At 42.3% G+C, this 21497-nt stretch overlaps 1 protein-coding gene across 4 annotated transcripts in view; it reads right to left on the reverse strand.

The window, feature by feature from the left end:
• Positions 1-20671, reverse strand: part of SNX6 (sorting nexin 6) — a 50431-nt gene extending 29760 nt beyond the window's left edge. The window contains exons 1-6 of one of the 4 annotated variants that reach the window (XM_004584748.3): positions 20583-20671; positions 20377-20424; positions 10122-10226; positions 9078-9188; positions 5391-5512; positions 3057-3180 (exon numbers count right to left, since the gene is read on the reverse strand). In XM_004584748.3, the coding sequence (XP_004584805.1) occupies positions 3057-3180; positions 5391-5512; positions 9078-9188; positions 10122-10226; positions 20377-20424; positions 20583-20588 (516 nt within the window). In that variant the 5' untranslated portion in view covers positions 20589-20671. Of the gene's footprint in view, positions 1-3056; positions 3181-5390; positions 5513-9077; positions 9189-10121; positions 10227-20376 lie in introns of all 4 variants that reach the window. The other 3 variants (XM_036495594.2, XM_058666330.1, XM_058666329.1) reach the window with 3 other exon arrangements.
• Between the last annotated feature and the right edge of the window lie 826 nt (positions 20672-21497).

Below are 21497 nucleotides of genomic sequence, written 5' to 3' on the forward strand. Positions count from 1 at the left end.
GGAAGATCCTGGCTTCAGATCGGCTCAACTCCAGCCACTGTGACCATTAAGGGAGTGAACCAGCGGATGGAAGTTGTCTGTGTCTTTCCTCCTCTATGTAAATCTCTTTCAAATAAAAACAAATAAATCTTTTTTAAAAATGTAAAAAACAGAAATGCTGTGTTTGTAGTCTTAATGTTAACTTAGGCAAACAGCACTATGCTAAATTTGCTTTTTTATTTTTAATATTGTTTACATATTACACCCATTTGGACCTCCAATTATGGTGGAGCGGGTTCAGCAAAGTGGATGAAACAAATGTTTCAGTTCTAAATTTTGTTTACTCCTGTGTGTGGTCGGTGGGGAAGGGAGGGAGCTGCTATGCTATACTTATTTTCTTCTGAAATTATTAATTACTCTTGTCATCAATACAGGCTTCAACATCTGGATCAGCCTTCCACATTTTTTTTTCAGCACTACAAAGAAATCACTAAAGTTCAATCACCTCAATCTTTTTGCAAGGTGACAGTTTTCAGGCAGGAAGGATAATTAGCAATCTGCAGGTCAGTTATGCTGACCAAGAGTCAGTGATGTGTGGCCATCATGATGGGTTGTGGTTTCTCCAGCAAAGCTGCTGCCCATAATGCTGACATTGCATATAGGGACCCACTCCTGTCCCAGCTGCCCCACTTGTGATCCAGCTTCCTGCTAATGGCCAGGAAGAGCATCAGAGGATGGTTCCAGTGTCTGGATCCCTGCCACCCACACGGCGGACCCAGATGAAACTTCTGGCTCTTGGCTTCAGCCTTTCCTGGTGCATGAACCAGCACAGGGAAGGATGCTATCCCTTCCTTTTCCTTTCTCTGTAACTCGAAACAAAACACTTAAAAAGTCAGATTTAACCCTAAGTAATCTTGAAATCTTTTTTCCCCAAAGATTTATTTTATTCATTTGAAAGTTACAGAGAGGGGCCAGGTGTGGTAGCCTAGCGGCCAATGTCCTCGCCTTGAATGTGCTGGGATCACATAATGGACTCCTCTGACAGCTGCGGCCACCTGGGGCGTGAACCAACAGATACAAGATCTTGGTGTGTGTGTGTGGGGGGGGGGGGGAATAGAAGATCTTTCTCTGTCTCTCCTTCCCTCTATAAATCTGACTTTCCAAAATAAAAACAAATAAATCTTAGAATCCTCTAGCCACTTCCTAGATGACCACTGTTGGGCCAAGCAGAAGTGATTCCTGAAGGAGCTGAGTGCATCATCAGACAAGGAAGTTTATCACAAGCCAGGAACTCCTGGTAACCTTGGAACACCAAGCAGCTGACTGAGTCCTGGTGTTCTCTCTCTTCCTGCCCTCCTCCTGCCATAAACAACAGAAGAGAGCTTCTCTACTCTCCTTGCTACCTTTGACAAGATCAAGCAGACACTCCCATCCAAGAATGTTTAGAATGCTGAACATCTACACCCACCATGCCGTCACAAGCATGCACAAACTGAGGCACTGTTATCTTTCCCCATCCCTCTCAGGGTCACCAAGCCATGTGGAAGTGGTCCTGGGCTGTCTCCCACCAGGGAGCAGTCTGTCAGACTTTCTTGCTCCTGATTAATCAAGCCCTTTATCTAAAACTAAAAGATTCAATTGCTCTCATGTGGATTTCATCCTCTACTAGTGGGCTGCTGCTCTCCTTCACTTCGAGAGACAACCCTGCATGGGCCCTGGCTACTGACAATAAATCTGTGAGTTTCGTGGCGTATGGTGTGGGTTTGTGGCTCAAAAGCACAATGGCCAGGTTGAAGCCAGAAGCCAGCAACTTCATCCAAGGAACTGGGCTGTCCTTCATTGCTTTCTCAGGCACATTAGCAGGGAACAAGTCTGGAAGAGAAGCAGCAAGGACTGGAACCAGAACCTATATGGAATATTGTCCCCCACCTTGAATTGTTCAGCTCATGCATATTCTTGGAATTCTACATAATGCTTCAAGACTTGAAACTCAAATTTAAGAAACAATAATTTGATAGCCCTCCTTCTATTAATCACAATTCAGTATAAAAAAATCAATGTCCTACATAGTAAAGGTTGAGTAGTCCTTATTCCAAGTGTGTGAGACCACGAATGTTTTTAGATTTTGAAGTTTTTCAGATATGGAAATATTTGCATAGACTTATTGGTTAAGTATCCCTAATCTGGAATCTAAAATCTGAAATATTTTAAGCATAATCATGTTGAACTAAAAAAACTTTAATTTCTGATTCTCATATTATGATTATGAATGCTCAACTTATAACATGAATTCCCTTAATTCTTCAATTAATTTCCTTAAATTCTACCAAAATATTACTGAAAATGCATCACTCTTAACACCCTTGATAAGAAAAAATAATTTTTTAAAGACTGAATAAACTTAATTTTGCTATGTTTGACATAATATAACTTTCTTTATAAAAAAGAAAAAAGAAAGAACGAAAGAAAGGTTTAGAGATCCACATTACGGTGTAATAGGCTAAGCCTATGCCCTCAGCATCAGCATTCCATACGGGCATCAGTTCATGTCCCAGCTGCTCCATTTCCCATACAGCTCTCTTATTTACGGATGGCTCAAATTTCTGGGCCTCTGCACCCATATAGGAGACCTAGAAGAAGTTCCTGGCTCCCGGTTTTGGATCAGTTCAGCTCTGGAGCCACTTAGGGAGTCAAGCAGCAGATGAAAAGAACTCACTTGGTGCCTCTCCTCTCTCTGTAACTCAATGATGTTTGATCCCCAAATGGTCTTGTAATATTTTTCTTTTTAGACAGCACTCCATATGGTTTTTTTAGTGCATACATGTCTCTAAGGACTTGTGCTACTGTTCCATTTGCATTTCTCCCTTTAATCAGCATGGCATTTTTAACATTTTGATTAAGATTCAGTTCTCTCCTCTTTTGGCCCTTGTTGTTTTGGGTTTTACAATCCAATCCAGAGGGTTCATCACCACCGCATGGAAAAATATTCTTAAAAAGGCCTAATTTCTTTCTAACTACTCCTTGTCTTTTCATATAACTACAAACTTGATTACTGTTCTCATCAATTTGATACTCACATCTTGATTATATTCCAAGAAGACATGGAAATTTAAATCTTTTCTCAGAATAGGATGTGCCGCCACCCGACATAGGAACACTTCATGCATTGCAACTGTCTTCTTAAATATTGCCAAATATTCACTAGAAGCAATGCACAAAATTAAATGTTAAAAAACCATACCAATTAAAGTCATCTACAAACATTTTTCTAACACTCTCTGGTTTATTCTAAATGCAACCTAGAGACGTTTCAGCTGAACTGTTAACGAAATGTGTAAGATCCAGCTCTGAAAAGGACTGCATGCTATTAACAGTACTGATTATATCCGAACATTAGTACTTCATAACCTCTCTTATTACACGAGTTAATAGAAGAAAGTATAGGGACGCTTGCTTTCACAGCTCCAGAAAAAAAGTACTACAAATTATTTTATACAACTTTATGATTCAATTTCTACTTTTCAATACCTTAACACAAATCTAATTTTCAGGAAACATTTTCACATGAATTATTTCCATCTAGCAGCCCAAACACACAAGATACACACCATGGAGAAACTGATTTATCGCAGTGCCCTGAAAAAATTTGTTTAAAAGATTTTATCATATCAGTGAATCTCAGCAACCACACAGTTATACCTACGGATCTGAAAAAAATAAACACTCAAGGAAAAGGCCCAATATTCTTGCTTCAACTATGTGCAGGAGGGATAAATTTTACATACCAGTAAACCAGCAGGACCAATGTTGGGAGAAGTTTGATCTCTGTGAGGGTAGTCATTCAGTGAAGACAAAAAAGAAGGATGCAGAGGATGGAGGTAGTAGTAGCATAAACCCAACGTTCTCTGTTATCCAACCCCTAACCAGACCACAAAAGAACCATGATCAGGGCCACTAGAAAATCATAGACTCCTCAATAATAATGTGTTCTGCTAATTTCCAGTTTTCAGTCTTATAAACTTTAAGAACATATCTACTTGCTATCAAACTAGTGCTCTATTCAACACCGATAGGATTCCTGAAATATCTTACTATACTGCAACAAAGAAGATCTACTTTGAAATGACGGTCTTACGTTTAGAAGTCTGAAGAGGAGTCTGATAGCAGTGTGAATATGCTTGAAAACAAACTATATGGGAGAAGAAAAGGAAAAGCACTAAGGAGAGAAGTAATTAGAAAAAGAGCAATCGAAGTGATGATAATGAAAGGAAAATTTATGTTTTTATATAACTCTCAAAATTAAGAGAAGCAATATACAGAGAACCTGAAATAACTTGAAAGTTAATAAAAGGGGAAAGACTGTTTTTCACTATGTTTAACTTGAAATACAAATTATCACAAGTTTTTGAAGACTGAATATTTTTCTAGTATGTATGAAACAAACAATCACGAAAATTGTTAATATTCTCTAGTTACTTTGCTTCTGTTCTTCTGGGCTAGAGGTCATAGGCAGAGAAAACAATTATTGGGGGAGGGTAGGGAACTATATTATACACATCTGATTGTTTTTTTTCCACATCTGATTTTTTTCTTTTTTCATTGTTATCTTTTACACATGATTTTTTTTAAACTACCATTTTAGCAATTTTATTTATTTTCATTTCATTTAAAAGGCAGAGAGACAGAGACAGAGAAAGACAGAGATCTATTTGTTGGATCACTCCCTCAATGCCCCAACAGCCAGGACTAGGCCAGACTGAAGGCAAGAGCCAAGACTCCACCCATGTCTCCTGAGTTAGTAGCAAGGATTTCCGTATTCAAGCCATTACCGCTTCTTCCCAGGGTGTCCACGAGCAGCAAGATGGATCAAAGACAGAGTAGCCAGGACTTGAACCAGGCATTCTGATATGGAAAGGTCTGTGGGTATCCTAAGCAGCATCTAAATGGCTGCACCAATGCCTGTTCCCACAATTTAAAAAAATAACTATGTGTACTTATATACATATCTTCTGTAGCATATTCTATGAGAAACAGAAGTTTCCAAAGTATGCTTAAAAGATAAAAATAGGCTAAGGATAATTAAGGTCTTATAAATTATCAAAAAAAAAAAAAAATCAATCCGCACTTTTTTAAAAATGTTATGTTCCCTTTTAGTTTTTTATGAGCTTTTACATCCCTGGTTTTCAATTTTCAATGTCTGTTTAAATAGTAAAGAATTTAACAATGAAGACAATTATTCTATAATTTTCACGTAGGCTCTGATCATGGTCATCAACACTGGTTGTGTGACTTAAACCTGCATTTTGTGAGTCACTAGGCTAAAGTGATTAAAAGAATGGAATACCAGGGAGCATACAAAAAGGCACTAAAACAAGCACAATTAACGAACGGAAGAAGAACAGATCACTTACGCTTCCAGTTCTTGCTTCATCTTTGTGAATTCTTCCTTTGTCATTGACCCTTCTCCTTCTCCAAGTTTCTGCAGTTTTTCCCGTGAAGCATCAAAATCAGGTCTTGGTGGTGCTGGTGGGATCTGTAACACAACAAATCACTAATTTTAAGGAACGTTTACTCCTTGCATGTATGACTGTCACCATTAGATGGAAAAGTTCAATGGATTCTGACTGTACAAGGCACTAGGGAAATCTAACTTCACATGACAGAATGCAACTAATCCCAGGAATTAAAACTAAGGTAGAAATATAGCACTGGAAGAAATACAGAAAAAAAATATTACTTCTTCCTGTGGTAGAATTGTAGTTCTCAAAATTCATTCTGTAGTTTCCTACATAGCAACCCTGAGTCCTCAAATTCGAATGTGCAACAAGCTCTGACTACTAGCATGTATAGCAAATATGTATACCACTTTCCAAAGGATGTAAACGATATGTTTAAATGCTAATATATATTTTTAAACTATAGTCACAATAGCGTTTTAAATGTGCTTGAGAGGTTCACTCCCCCAATGACCATTACAGCTGGTATCGGGCTGGAGGAGGTGCTGGGAATGCAACCCAGGTCTTCCCTCTGGGTGGCAGCCACCCAATTACCTGGGTCATCAATGCTTCCTCCCAGGGTCTGCACTGACAGGAAGCTGCAGCCAGAAATGGAACCCAGGTACTCAAATGGAATGCAGGCTTCCTACTGCCAGCCTAAATTCAACTTTCAACACAGCACATTTATGTTATTTTTTTTTAAACAATAACTAGTAATCAGACGACCCAAAAAGGAGAGCTAAAAAAGTGCTCTGGATTAGAGGAATGTATCAGAAGCAAGAAATGCTTTAAAAACAACAGCACCAGCATTGTAGCTCAGCAAGTTAAATAGCTGGTTGTCAAACAGTGTTGGCATGCTATATTGCAGCGACAGTTTGAAGTCTTGGCGGCTCTGCCTCTGGCCAACTTTCCCACTAATGTACCTAGGAAGGCAGTAGAGAGCAACTCAAGTACTTGGGCCCCTGTCTTTCATGCAGGACACCAGGACTGAGTTCCTGGATCCTAGTTTTAGCCTGGACAAGCTCTGACTGTGGCAGTCATTTGGGGAGTGAACCAGCAGATAGAAGATCAGTATGCTCTCAATCAAATAAATCATTTTAAAAAAAGAGGGCCTGGCACGGTAGCCTAGTGGCTGAAATCCTCGCCTTGCATGCACCAGGATCCCATATGGGTGCCGGTTCATGTCCTGGCTGCCCTGTTTCCCATCCAGCTGCTCCCTGCTTGTGGTCTGGGAGAATAGTCGAGGACGGCCCAAAGCCTTGGGACTCTGCATCCATGTGGGAGACCCGTAAGAGGCTCCTGGCTTCAGACTGGCTTAGCTCTGGCTGATGCGGCCACTTCTGCAGTCAATCAGTGGTTGGAAAATATTTCTCTGTCTCTCTTCCTCTCTGTGTATCTGAGTTTCCAACAAAAATACATCTTAAAACAAGAGAGAAAGAGAAAGAGACAGAATGGAGCAGATGTTTGGCTTAGTGGTTAGAACACCTGCACCCCTATACCAGAATGCCTGGGTTTTAGTCCCTACTCCACTTCTCATATCGATTTCCTACTAATGCACCCAGGGAAGCAGGGGTTAATGGTTCGAAGAGCAAGTCATTCTCACTCACAGAGAAACCTGGGCTGAATTCAGAACTCCAAGCTTCAGCCCTGCCTTCCAATCCTGGCTGTTGGCAGGCATCGGGGAAGAAAGTTAGCAAAGGAAACTGACTCTGTCTCCCAGATTTAAAAAGGCAAAACTTTTAACTAAAACATAGAAGCGTAAGACACAAACTAAAGGATAGCTTCATTGTATTCATTCATAGTCAAGGAGTAAACAATGACTTACCTTAAGTAAAAATAAAAGATCTAGAAGAAATACCTCAAGGGCAGGAAATAAGAAAAAAATATCCAAGAAGGAAAGGCCTACAGCAAGAACTATGAAGAGGGAAGTTAACAGAAAGTTAAAGAGATCACTGCAGTAAAAGTAAAAAAGTTACAGAAAGAACAACTAAAAGAAAAAGGTTACACCAAGTAAACAAACAGTATCAGAAATGATCAAATACTGTTTAGTACATATTTGTTGAGCATCTAATAAGTCTGCAGTAGGCACAACTCTATAAACACTGGACAGAGATACACAACCAATTTTGGTTTTCAGGGAGTCCTTAACCCACAGAAAAACAAAGTAGTAACAAAGTGCTATAAGGTTGGGGGAAAAAAAGGTAGAAACAGAATGGGGAAAGAACACACTACTGATTGCTCACCAAAATCTGAATTACAGAAAAAGTAGCCACTATTGTGGCACTGCACATTAATCCACAGCCTCTGACGCCAGTATCTCATTAAAGTGTCAGTTCAAGGTCCCACTGATTCAACTTCTGATCTAGTTCTCCGCATGTGACAAAGTAGCAGAAGATGCCACAGGTGCTTGGGTGCCTGCCACCCAGGTCCTGGCTTTGGCCTGGCCCAGTTCTGCAAGTGAGAAAGGATCCAGCAGGTGAGGCTCTTTCTCTGTCTTCTCTAACTAAAGCTTTCAAGTAAGTAAACAAATCTAAGAAATAAAAGATACGGAACAGAACACAACAGAAAGAAAAGGAAGAAGAGAAACAAATAACTGAAAAAGGAATAGGCAGCCACAAGGATGGAAACAGAATTATTTCAAGGAAACCAAACCAATTTAAATTTTAGAAACCTGAGCATGACTAACAGATGATGCAGAATAATCATCTCATAATTACACAACCTGATACATATTCATATTAGATATCCTCTCAAGATCTTTAATCTCTTAGAACAAGCCTGTTTGATTCAAAGAGTTGAAATTAAGTTTAATGAAGCTGGCATTGTGGCTTAGCAGGTAAAACCATAGTCAGTGCGGACATCCTATATTGGTGCTGAAAGCTCCATTTGTGATTCAGCTCCCTGCTAATATGTAAGGGAAAGTAGCAGAAAATGGCCCAAACACCTGGCTCGTTGCACTCATGTGGCAGATCCATCCAGAAGCTCCTGGCTCCTAGCACTGAATCAGCCCAGCTCCAGCCACTGTGACCATTTGGGGAGTGAACCAGCAGATACACAATCCGTCTCTTCTCTTCCTCCCTCTCTCTCTCTCTATAGCTCTGCCTTTCAAATAAATAATTTTTGAATTTTTTAAAGTTTAAATGAGAACACAAAATATCCAGTCTGAAATTTGACAAATTAGGATAAAAGGTGATAGCCAAAATATTTTAAAAGCACTTCTTAATGTTATCATTTTTTTAGAGATTTAGTTATTTTGGGGTCCAGCGCAATTTACTAATGCCTAAAGTCCCACATGGGCGCAGGTTTGTGTCTCAGCAGCCCCACTTCCCTTCCAGCTCCCTGCTTGTGGCCTGGCAAAGCAGTAGAGGTTGGCCCAAAGCCTTGGGACCCTGCACCCACGTGGGAGATCCAAAGAAAGCTTTTGGCTTCAGCTCAGCTCTGGTTGTTGCAGCCATTTGGGGAATGAACCAAAAGACAGAGGAACTCTGTCTTTCCTTCTTTCTGTGTAGCTCTGATATTGAAATAAAAATAACCCATTAAAAAAAATGTGCAAAGATTTCAACAGCCCAGAAAATGAGATTAAAATGAAATCTCAATACTTACTATGTAACCTGCATAGTCTTCATTTTCAACAAAAGAATCATGAAGCCAAATAAATTCCTCATGTTGTCGAACAACAGAAAACTCATTCTGTTTAAAATTTGGCAATGAACTCTGCAAAGACATTCACATAAGTCAAACATACACTAAGAAGTTATTAATAGGCATATTATATCAGGTTTTAAAACATTAATCTTAACTGAAAGATTATCAGTGTCTTTAACATAAAACCCTGAGATACATAAACAAAATAATCCTCAGATCTTTGGGAAAACAAGTTGACAAGCATTTATCAGATTGTACTTCAAGTACTAAAAAGTTATCCTATTGGAGCCAGGGCAGTGATTAGCAGGCTAATCCTCTTTCCATCTCATACAATATACTGTTTCAAGTACTAGCTGCTCTGCTTCCTGGCATTCTCTCTCCCTTTCCAACAAAAATAAGTAAAATTTTATAAAGAAGTTATACTAAATCACGTAACAAAAATCTAGAGAGTCAATTTTATATTATGTTAGGCCCTGTGAATTACTAAAACATTAATTTTAAAAAAGGTAGATTTGCCTAAAACACATTTATTAAAGGGCCCGGCGCAGTAGCTTAGTAGCAGAAGTCCTTGCCTTGCATACACCAGGATCTCATATTGGCGCTGGTTCTAATCCCAACAGCTCCACTTCCCATCCAGCTCCCTGCTTATGGCCTGGGAAAGCAGTCGAGCATGGCCCAAAGCTTTGAGACCATGCACCTGTGTGGGAGACCCGGAGGAAGTTCCTGGCTCCTGGCTTCAGATTGGCTCAGCTCCAACCATTACGGCCACTTGGGGAGTGAACCATTGGACAGATATTCCTCTCTGTCTCTCCTCCTCTTTGTATATTTGACTTTGCAATAAAAATAAATAAATCTTAAGAAAACATATTTGTTAAAAATAGTAGTGAATTATAAATTAAAATAGTTTCTTTTCCACTTTGTTCAAAACTCAGGTTCTGTTCGACATGTGGTTGCACATTGTATCAGCACAATCAACAGCTAAAACACAAACACCAGATTTACCTTTGTGTGCACAGTGAATTTTACTTTATCTCTCTCACTAAGGGCATCGGAAATGTCCACCTGCAGGGCGGCATCACTTTGAAGATCCACATTTATTGCTTTAAGCTGGAAAAAGAAAGCAATATTCCAATCAAAGTTCTGTGTGCTTTTATATAAATTCATTTTCCCAGACAAAAAAAAAAACAATACAAAAACAAAAATAACAAAAGGAATCATAAGTTCAAAAAAAGTGTTCAACTTGATTTATACAAATTTTGTGCAGATGCTTTGAGTAAAGTTAACTATCATTTTCATTCTGTATAATATTCTATCCTGTGTAAGTAACTAAGTAAATCACTATTCATTAATTTGACCAATAAAACCACTATTTTCCAGGGGTTAGAGTTGTGGTACAGTACATTAAATCCTCTTATGTTGGAGTGCTTATATCAGCTTCAGTCATGGCTACTCTATTTCCCACCTACTTCTTACTAACACATGAGAGTAAGCAGCAAAAAAAAAAATCCTGGCTGCCCCATTTCCCATCAAGATCCCTGCTTGTGGCCTGGGAAAGCAACAGAGGATGGCCTAAAACCTTGGGACCCTGCGCCCACCTTAGAGATGCAGAAGCAGGTCTTGGTTCCTTGCTTGGCTCAGTCTTGGCTGTTTTGGCCACTTGTAGAGTGAACCAGCAGACAAAAGATCTTTCTGTCTCACCTTCTCTCTGTAAATCTACCTTTCCAATGAAAATAAATCTTTAGAATAAAAACAAAACAAAGTTCTTGTATGCTAAAGTTAAGGAATATGGCCACCATTTAGGGCAATTAAAATAACATTAATATTTAGCGGTTGGCATTGTGGAGCAGCACACTAAGACCGCCTGTGAGGCCGGCATCCATAGGGGCACTAGCTACAGAATCTCAGTTGCTCTACTTCCAATCCAGCTCACTGCTATTGTGCCTGGAAAAGCAGCAGTGGCAGCTCAAGGGCCTGGGCCACTGCTACCCATGTGGGAGACCTAAATGGAACTCCAGGATCTCGGCTCTGACCTGACACAGCCCTGGCCATTCGGAGAGTGAAACCAGCAAAAAGAATATCTGCTTCTCTAACTCCTCTGAATTCTTCTTTTGGAATAAATAATTTATCCTTCAAAAAATTGAATAATAGGGCCAGGCACAGTAGCCTAGTGGCTCAAATCCTTGTCTTGCATGCACCTGGATCTCATATGGGCGCTAGTTCTAATCCCAGCAGCCTCACTTCCCATCTAGCTCCCTGCTTGTGGTCTGGGAAAGCATTGAAGGACAGCCCAAAGCCTTGGGACCCTGCACCCATGTGGCAGACCTGGAAGATGATCCTGGCTCCTGGCTTCAGATGGGCTCAGCTCCGGCCGTTGTGGTCACTTGGGGAGTGAATCAAAGGATGGGAGATCTTCCTCTCTGTCTCTCCTCCTCTTTGTATATCTGACTTTCCAATAAAAATAAACGTTTAAAAAAGAAAGTTGAGTAATAATTTCAACTACTTCTTTTAAGTTTAGGAATAAACAATGAAACTATTAAATGTGGGTTTTTTTTTCTTGAGAGATTTATTTCCTTGAAAGGCACAGTTACAGAAAAATATAGACAGAGAGATCTCTTATTTGTTGTTTCATTCCCAAACGGCCACAACAGTTGGAGCTGGGTCGGTCCAATTCAGTTTTTTCTGGGTTTTCCAAGAGCGTGCAAAGGCCCAAGCACTTACATTGCTTTCCTAGGCACATTAGAAGAAATCTGGATCAGAAATGAAGCAGCCTGGACTTGAACTAGTGCCCATATGGGATGTTGGCGCCACAGCACAGGCCCCATTAAATAAGGTTAAATACATTATATATGTTAAGCACTAAGAAAGATACTACTGTAAAACACTCAATGAATGACTTTAGGGGCCAGTGTATGATATAGCAGGCTAAATCACCATTTACACAATGCTGGCATTCCATATCAGGCTGCTTTTCAATATCTCAGCTATCCTGTCTCCAATCCAGCTTCTAATACTCCTAGGAAGGCCGACTGCCCAAGTACCTGGCCTCCTGGCTTTAAGGAGGAAACCAACAGGCAGATGCTTGATCTCTGCCTTCTTTCTCTATTTCTGAAATTCTTTCTTTGTTCTTTCTTTCAAGATAGATCTTTTATTGGAAAGTCAGATTTAGAGATAAGGAGACAGAGAGAAAAAACTCTTCCATCTGCTGTTTCACTCCCCAAAGGGCACAAAAAGCCAGAGCTGAGCTGATCTGAAGAAAGGATCCAGGAGCTTCTTCTGAGTTTCTCACGTGGGTGCAGGATCTCAAAGCTTTGGACCGTTCTCTACTGCTTTCTCGGGCCACAAGCAGGGATCTTGATGGGAAATGGAGCAACCAGGACATGAACAAGTGCCCATATGGGATCCCTGTGCATGCAAGGTGAGAATTTAACCACTGAGCCATGGCTCTAGGCCCCACTCCATATTCTTTCAAATGAGTATATACATAAATCTTTAAAGATACCATCAGCAAAACCAGCATACATCTGTGTGTTCCAGTTTGAACTCCAGCTATGTTGCTTCCTATCCAACTGACTGCTAACACACCTGAGAAGGCAGAGGAGGATGGCCCGACTGCTTGGACCCCCTGCCTTTCATGTGGGAAATGAGGACAGAGCTCCTCACTCCTAGATTTGCCCTGGCCCAGCCCTGGCTTACAGCTATTTGGGGAGTGAACTAGCAGACAGGAAAACCTCTATCTCTTTCAAACAAATAAACAAATTTGTTCTTAAAAATAATAATTATAACTAACCATCTTATTATCTCTTCCCTAACCCCTGTTCTTTTCCTTTGCGGTTTGTGTTTTTTTCTTCCTCCCCTGCCCAGCCCAGCACTTACTCAGTCACTAGACCCTGTCAATGCTATCTCCTAAACCTTGCTTTAACATGTTCCTCCTTTTATTCCCTCTTTCATTGCCTTAGTTCTATCTTCATTTTTCACCTGGACTGTTAATATAACCTGTTAACTGGCTTCTTCACTTTCTGAGGCACATCAATCCATCCTCCAAGTCAGCATAATCTATGATGTTGTTTCCATTGCCCCTGTCTTTCCCAGCTTCAAATCCCTAGCACTTCCCACCACATGGAATCTTTACCATGATGCACTTACACTCTATCTGGTAAAAACAGGCACTCCAGGAGGAATCACATTACCTACAAAAGCTATCCCATCTGCTGGCAGATCTTGCCTCTCTTTCCCCCAAGAGTCTACAAGATTTAATACTGAAGCCTTAGTTCATTTTGGTGACAGCATGGTACTAAGAACAAACACCCTAGAGTCAGACTGCTGCATGTGGCAGCACTTCCTATCAGCTGTATGACCTTGGGCAAGTCACTTACTCTCTTTAGACCTTGGTTCTCCTTCCCAAAGCAGGAATAATAGCAGCAACTACTTCCTAAGGACTTGAGAATTAAGCTAACACATGGAAACGTGTAATTGCTGTGGTAAGTTGTCAATTAGTATGTCTTCACTATTGCCCTTTCCCCAAAGTGAAACACACTGTCTTGGTACTCCCACACAACTTGATCACAGGGACTGTAACTATTCCCCTCTCTACAATGTAAGGGCCTAGGCAGGAACTTGGTCTTACTCATGTTTTTATTCCCAGCTAACAACACAAGTGTAGAATGTTGTCTAGACACAAAGTCAAGTGTAATCATCTAGGTCAAGTCTTAGAAGTAAGCTGAATTTCAAGTGAAAGAAGAGGTGAAGAGTAAAAAAGTGCTCCATGACACTGCAGACATTACAGGAGAGAAGGGGAGGGCGAGTGCTTTGCCCAGCTGTTGGGATGTCCCAGTCCATTCCCTGCTACAACTCCTGAATCCAGCTGCCCGCTGATGCAAACCCTGGGCAGCAGGTGATGGCCTGAGTTGGGTTCCTGCCACCTAGTTCTCTGGCTCCTGCTCTGGCTGTCTGATCACTGAAGATATTTTGGGTCAGTAATTGGTCAGTACAGAGATGCTTGAGCAATTACAAGTTGGGTGGAGTAAGTCCACTGAGAAATGAACAGTACAAAGTGTTGGCATCAAGAGTTTGGATCTTACTCCCAAAGAATGTGGTCGTTTTGATCGGTGATGCCATATGGTTTTGTCATTTTAGTTATACAATCTCAAAGTTGAGTTAAAAAGTTGAAGGTTGGGGGCCAGTATGGTGGCATAACAGACTAATCTTCCGCCTACTGATGCCAGCACCCCATAAGGATGCTAGTTCTAGTCCCCACTGCTTCACTTTCTGATCCAGCTCCCTGTCTAAGGTCTGAGAAAGCAGCGGAGGATAGTTCCCTACGTCATGTGGGAGACTTGAAGGAGGCTCCTGACTCCCAGCTTTGAACAGACTCAGCCATGGTCATTGAAACTATTGGAGAGTCAGCCAGCAGAGAGGACTGCTCATGTGCACTCTCTCTCTCTGTGATTCTGACTTTCAAGTAAAATACATAAATCTTTAAAAATCAAAGACTAAGAACAGAGGTTAATAATAGGGGAGGAAAAAGGGAAATTTTGGTTAAAATGTACAAACTCTCAGTTAAGAATAAATTTTGAAAATGGTTAGCAATTGTGACCACATTTAATAATAAATTACTGAAAGTAGATCTTAAGTGTTTTCACATACATAATGACCCAGGCAAGAAGGAAACAGCAAGGACTCTGTAACAGAGGCCATACAAATAAAAAAATAAGGGAAAAAGTTCCCAGGTGAAATTTACTAGCATCAGTGACTATTCAGGCTACAAGATAACTCAGAGGTTTCTTGTACAATTAGATAATGACACCACTAATGAAGAGAAGGCATAGAGAGGGAAGAGAGAGGCCTGGGGTCCAGGAAATGATGTAGTTATTCCAGCTAAAGTAATTTTTGCAAGCAATAAACATATTATTTAGGAACGAAATTAAATTATACAAGCCAAGTATGCCATAATTCTGGCATGCACTGCTCTTATTTAACAAGCATACTGGAGCAAAATGCATCCAGCTCCAAGGGTTCATTTAGGGGCAAACACTAGGCTCATCATGTTAAACCAATCCTTGGAATGCCCACATTCCAAACTACAGGGACAGTTTTTGCCCTGTCTCCTCTATTCTTTCCTTCCATTTTACAAAAAGATTTACTTGGTTTATTTGAAAGGCAAAGTACACAGAGAGACAGAGATCTTCTATCCACTGGTTCTCTCCCCAGCTGCCCACAACGGCCAAAACTGGGTTAGTCCCAATGCAGAAGCCAGAAGCTTCTTCTAAGCTTCCCCTGTGGGTAAGCCCAAGCAGCTGGTTACCCTCTGATGTTTTCCCAGGCACTGTAGCAGGTGGGTTAGATCAGAAGTGGGACTGCGACAGGTACCTGGCTTCAGACAAGCCTAGGCAGCAGCCCTACTTACTACAGCCAAGGTGTCAATCCCTCCTCTGCTTCTAACCCAGCTTCCTGCTACTGCATCCCAGGAGGCAGCAGATCACGGCTCAGGACATTGGCCCTAGGCACCTGCATCTGAGTACAGGATGGAATTCCAAGATCCAGGCTTCAGCCTGGCACATGGGGAATGAGGAGGAGATTGGAAAACTTCTCTGTTGTAAGTAGATGAAAATGAACAATTTCTTTAAAAAGATGCATGTGTTCACTAATATTCTGTCTTTCATGGATGTGTTAGTCTATCTTGTAGAGCTGGGGCTTAAACAGACCAAAATATGGGGCTGGTGTTGTGGTATACCAAGTTAGGCCAGCATCCCACGCGAGCGCTGGTTTGAGTTTTAGCTGCTCCATTTCCAATCCAGCTTCCTGGTAATGTGTCTGCTAAAACAGAAGATGACCCCAGTGCTTGTGATGTGCTTGGATCCCTGCACCCACGTGGGAGACCCAAAAGCAGCTCCTGCCTGGCTTCTGACTTCAGCCTAGCCTAGCCCAGCTCATTTGGAGAGTGAACCAGCAGATGGAAAATCTCTCTGCCTTTCCTCCTCTCTTGATAACTCTTTTAAAAGTAAATTAAAAATAAGCCTTAAAAAAAAGGAAATCAAAACATGAACGACTTTCAGCACTGGGTATTTTTTTTAAAAGATTTATTTATTATTTTTATTACAAAGTCAGATATCCAGAGAGGAAGAGAGACAGAGAGGAAGATCTTCTGTTCATTGATTCACTCCCCAAGTGACTGCAAAGGCCGGTGCTGCGCCAATCCGAAGCCAGGAGCCAGGAACTTCCTCCAGGTCTCCCACAAGGGTGAAGGGTCCCAAGGCTTTGGGCTGTACTTGACTGCCTTCCCAGGTCACAGGCAGGGAGCTGGATGGGAAGTGGAGCTACTGGGATTAGAACCGGCGCCCATATGGGATCCCGGGGCGCGTTCAAGGTAAGGACTTCAGCTGCTAGCCACCACCCCAAACCCAGCATTGGGTATTTTTAAAGCCTACCTTTTTGGTTTCTCACAAAAGTTTTCTTAAAGCTCAAAAATTCTAGTCTAACTCAAATATCATAATGAAAACCTAACACGAAATATTTAAAATTACTGACTTGGGCCTTGCACAATAGCATAGTGGTTAAAGTCCTCTCCTTGAATGTGCCAGGATCTCATATGGGCGCCGGTTCTAATGGATGGATGTCAGTGTTGATCCTTTCACTGACCTGTGCCACTCTGATTTAGCTTAAACTCAAAAACATATTAGCTCAGGAGAAATTATAGCTGTTATTTTTCTATCTTCTACCAGGGACCTCTACATGCATTCCCTGGAGAATACCCAGCTGCTGTGGCCCCCTCTCTTCACCCCTTTTTCAGCAGGAAGTAGCCAGAGTGATCATTAGCCCCTAACCCTGACAGCAGCTGGGGTTCATGCTCCTGGGAAAAAGGAAGTTGAGGAGCTAGATGGGATGACAGGCAGTTAGAGTATGTGGTCCCTGGTGGGGTCATCTTTGCATAATATAAATATTGCTTCTCCCCATTTTTCTGCTCTTCCAAGAGCATATTCCCCCTAGCTACATCTTTCAGGCCTAATTTTACAAAACACAGAGGGGGGATTTATAGAAGGACATTCTGACCATAGAAGGTCAGCGAGCACAGGATTACAACTGACTGGATAATATTTGTATGAGAACAACTGAATGGATGCCATTCGTGACTGATTGGATATCTTTTGCATGAGAACAACCAAGTGGATACCTTTTGTATAACTAAATGGACAGCATTTGTATGAGAACAGTTGAGTGGACAGCAAGTAAATGAGACCACTTGGTGGAATACACAAAACAAAAAGGAGTTCTAAACAAAAGTATATAAACTGTTGATGGGTTTTGTTGATAAGATCAATACCTCCTCCCTTATCCCATATAACCCTCAGTGAATAGTCTGATGCCCCTAGTTAACTTTTCAACATAAAAAAATAATAAAAATAAATAAATATATATATTATATATATATATATATATATATATCTTTAAACAAAAAAACTACTGGTCCCAGCATGATAGCCTAGCGGCTAAAGTCCTCTCCTTGAATGTGCTGGGATCCCATCAGTTCTAATTCCGGCAGCCCCACTTCCCGTCCAGTTCCCTGTTTGTGGCCTGGGAAAGCAGTTGAGGATGGCTCAAAGCTTTGGGAACATGCACCCGTGTGGAAGACCTGAGAGAAGTTCCTGGGTACTTGTTAAAGATGCAGTTATCTGTGATACAGCAAGGCAAGCCTCCACTTGTGACACCAGCATTCCATGTGGGCAATAAATGCAGTTAGCTCCCCTTTTTCCACCCCGTGAGATTTAGATTTAGCAAAGGTATGCTATCCAGAAGCTTTTATTTCCTCCAACAGCCTAGGTGATTCTGAGGCAACCATTTCAAGGCCACCTTGCAAAGCACATACCCCACTCAGACGTCAGAAAAGCAGTGTGAAGTCGAGCTTTGTCACTCACTGCCACATAAGGGGGCTACTGATAGGTTCAGAAGACAATGAGAAATTTAAAAAAAAAAAAGGAACATATCTTATATAGTGCCTAACACAGTGCTCATCTATAATTATTACTGTGACTCACCCAATTCCACAGGACAAAAGTAAGAACAAACTAGACACGTCTATGTATTCATTAAGACCTTCTAAAATTAAAAGCCAGGCCTGGCGCTGTAGCCTAGCGACTAAAGTCCTCGCCTTGAATGTGCCAGGATCCTATATGGGCGCCGGTTCTAATCCCGGCAGCTCCACTTCCCATCCAGCTCCCTGCTTGTGGCCTGGGAAAGCAGTGGAAGGCGGCCCAAAGCCTTGGGACCTTGTACCCATGTGGGAGACCTGGAGGAAGCTCCTTGGCTCCTGGCTTTGGATCAGCTCAGCTCTGGCCATTGCGGCCACTTGGAGAGTGAATCAATGAACAGAAGATCTTCCTCTCTGTCTCTCCTCCTCTCTGTATATCTGACTTTCCAATCAAAATAAGATTAAAAGTCTCCAAATGCATGATTTTTCCCCAACTTCATATTAAAATTCTCCTGTACACAACTCTACATGAATTTCTAGTCAGGCATGTTCTTTATCTTCCTCTCCCTTTAATTTTGTAATACACAAAAGTCTCCAGACACAGCAAAAAGTTTCCTACTCCACAGCAAACCCTACCAAAGGCACAGAACCATAAACACAAATAATCAGCAGAACATACTCATTTCTCAGATCTTCACTGCAAATATCTCACAAGCTAATACTTCACAAAATACTGGTCAGATTTTACCCAAAGCAAATCCTGTTTGCTTTTCTGGTAGATCAGAAAAATAAGACAGAATTGTTATCGTAAAAAAAAAGTAGATAAACTCAGTTTAGTTGTGCTATAATCAATTTCTCAGGTCATTAACTCATCTTCCCTATTTTAAAGCATAAAATGAAAACTATAAAGTGTTCATCTCATTTTTCTTTCGTATCCCAGAAGATACACATGCTTTTATACATATTCATCATCTTGTAATTCACAAAAAACTGAATTTTTGAAGCAATGGAACATTTTCTATGTAATGCTTTTGTGCAAACTAGATTAATGGATCATTTATAAAGCCGTATTGTACCATACTTTCCAGATATTTAAAGTTGTAGAAAGCTCATCTCCTATTATCAATAGCAACAATACCTAATGATCCCCTCCAGAAGCACCGTTCACACGGGTAACGAAAAATTAAACAGCAGGCTAAAGTGCCAGCTGTTAGATGTGAAGCAATCATGAGACTGTGGGGTGGCAATTATCATATCAATATTTTTCAAGTGCTTACTGGTACAAGGCACCTTACATCAGCCAAGGCAAATGGGGGAGGGGGAGGAGAGAGAGGGAGGACTCGCATCAGGAAGGCCCTTTCTCAAGTGGAATGCAACCTGCCTCACAAGGCCAAGGGTAGAACAGAGATTAGGAAGGCCTGGGAGCAGCTGAGAAAGGGAAATGTTGGTCAAAGGGTACCATCTCAGTTCTTAAGGTTAAGTTTTGAAGATCTGCTGTACAGCATAGTAACTGTAACTGCTAACTAAGAATGGGTTCCAAGTGTTTTTACACACAAAACTGGGAACTAGGTGAGGTGATGGATCCGTTAGCTTGACTATGCTCATCACAACATAAACGTGCATCAAAACACGTTATATACCTTAAAATATATATATATATTTACGAATCATATACCAATAAAGCTAGAAGGGAATACAAAACTAGTAAACCCTACAAAACTTGCGTTTTGGGGGTTTTCTTTTGATTATAGAAAAAATACGGTGGGCTACAAGCACTTTGCAAAATCTGGCAGAGTACTAAAGAAGAGTCCAGATTACGCGATTGTAAAATAAAAGTCACTGCAAGGGGATAATTTAGAAAAATCTCCTACTGTTGGGGAAGAGGGGGCGGAGAGCGTATAGCAGAGGGTCCGAGAGGTCTACACTGCGAGAAAACCCAGGGTGAGGCCGGGAAGGTGTGAGAAGTGATTTTTGTCGTCCCAAAGTGGCCAGGGTGGGGGCATTAGAGCTCCAGCCCCTATCTTCACTTCCCTATCTGCACCCCGACCTAGAAGGGGGCAAGAAGACCACAGGAGGGTCCGACCTCGGTTAGGGGGACAAGAAGAGGCCGCCGGTCCCGGAAAAATCAGGGTCGGTGCGGCCCCCAGGGAGGGAGGGCTTGAGGAGGGCGGGGCGGTGAAGAACCCCAAAGGACGACGCCGGGGGAGGTGAGCGCAGTCGGGGACCCCTCCCCACACCACACCCAGGAGCCGAGGCAGAGGAAGGAAGGTTCCGAGAGGAGGCGGCAAAACTTACTCCGCGGTCTTCCTCAGAGAGGAAGTCGGGGCCGTCGTCCAGGCCTTCCTGCGGGGTCGACAGGCCCAGCGCGCCGGGAGGGAGAAGGTGAGAAGGGGGAGACACAAAGGGAGACATTAGTGCCAGGCCGGAGCGATCCCCGCGCCCGCCCCGTGCCCGCCGCCCCCACCGCGCGCCCGGGGCTCGGCGCCGCCGAGAACACCCACCATCATGGCTGCTCCGAGGTGAGGGCTAGCGCAGGCGCGCACTGCACCGGCAACCGGAGGGAGCCGGTGGCAGCGACGGGGCGGGGCGGGGCGGGGCGGGGCGGGGCGGGGCCCCGGCGCAGCCCCGCCCTCTCCCCGGCGGCGGAGGAGGGAGGTCAGCGTCCGGGGAACAAGGTCGAAGCTTCGAAGCCTGCGACAGACGGATGGTCCAGAGCCGGTCGGCTGAGGCAACCTGCGGCTGCGGGTGCTCCGACCCTTCGGCCACACGAGAGAGCAGTCCGGTTGTTTTGCCCTGAAGGCTCCGGCAAGAAATGCTTCCCGAGCCCTTCGGAAGCCACAGCCGCTCATCTCGTCTTTGTGTTGAGCCGCACGATAATTAATCACAATTAATACCAGTTTGCTTATGGAAGTTACGGGAACCATGGACCTTCACACAGTAAACAGGGGCTGTAATCAAGCTTTTATTGCTGACGAGGTAATAATTGCCTCGGGGTTTGGGACGCTAATGGGAGCGCTATATAAAAAAAAAGAGAGAGAAAAAGGAGCTGTTCTCATTAAGAGTATTTCTTTCCTAATGCCAGCAAATCTCAGGTCAGCCGGAATCGCTCCACACGGAGATCTACAAGCGCCTCAAATCAGACAAAATCCTTCCCAGCCCTCGCCCCACCTCATCTGCTGCACACACCCAACTCTCTGCTTCCTTTCAGTTAATGACATCAGCAGCGTCCAGTGTGTAAGCTGGAAACCTTAGTTCTGTTGAATCTTTCCTCTTCCTGGAAATTCTACTGCTTCCACGGTTGGTTGCTTCTCTGCTTTATCTTTTGAATTGCTCCCACAACCTCCACTGCCACTCCGTAATTACTATTATTAGCCTTGTCTAGAGCTTCCCAAGACTCCCCTAACTTCTTATTTTCC

Source organism: Ochotona princeps, chromosome 6, assembly GCF_030435755.1.
Source record: "Ochotona princeps isolate mOchPri1 chromosome 6, mOchPri1.hap1, whole genome shotgun sequence".
NCBI lineage: Eukaryota > Metazoa > Chordata > Mammalia > Lagomorpha > Ochotonidae > Ochotona > Ochotona princeps.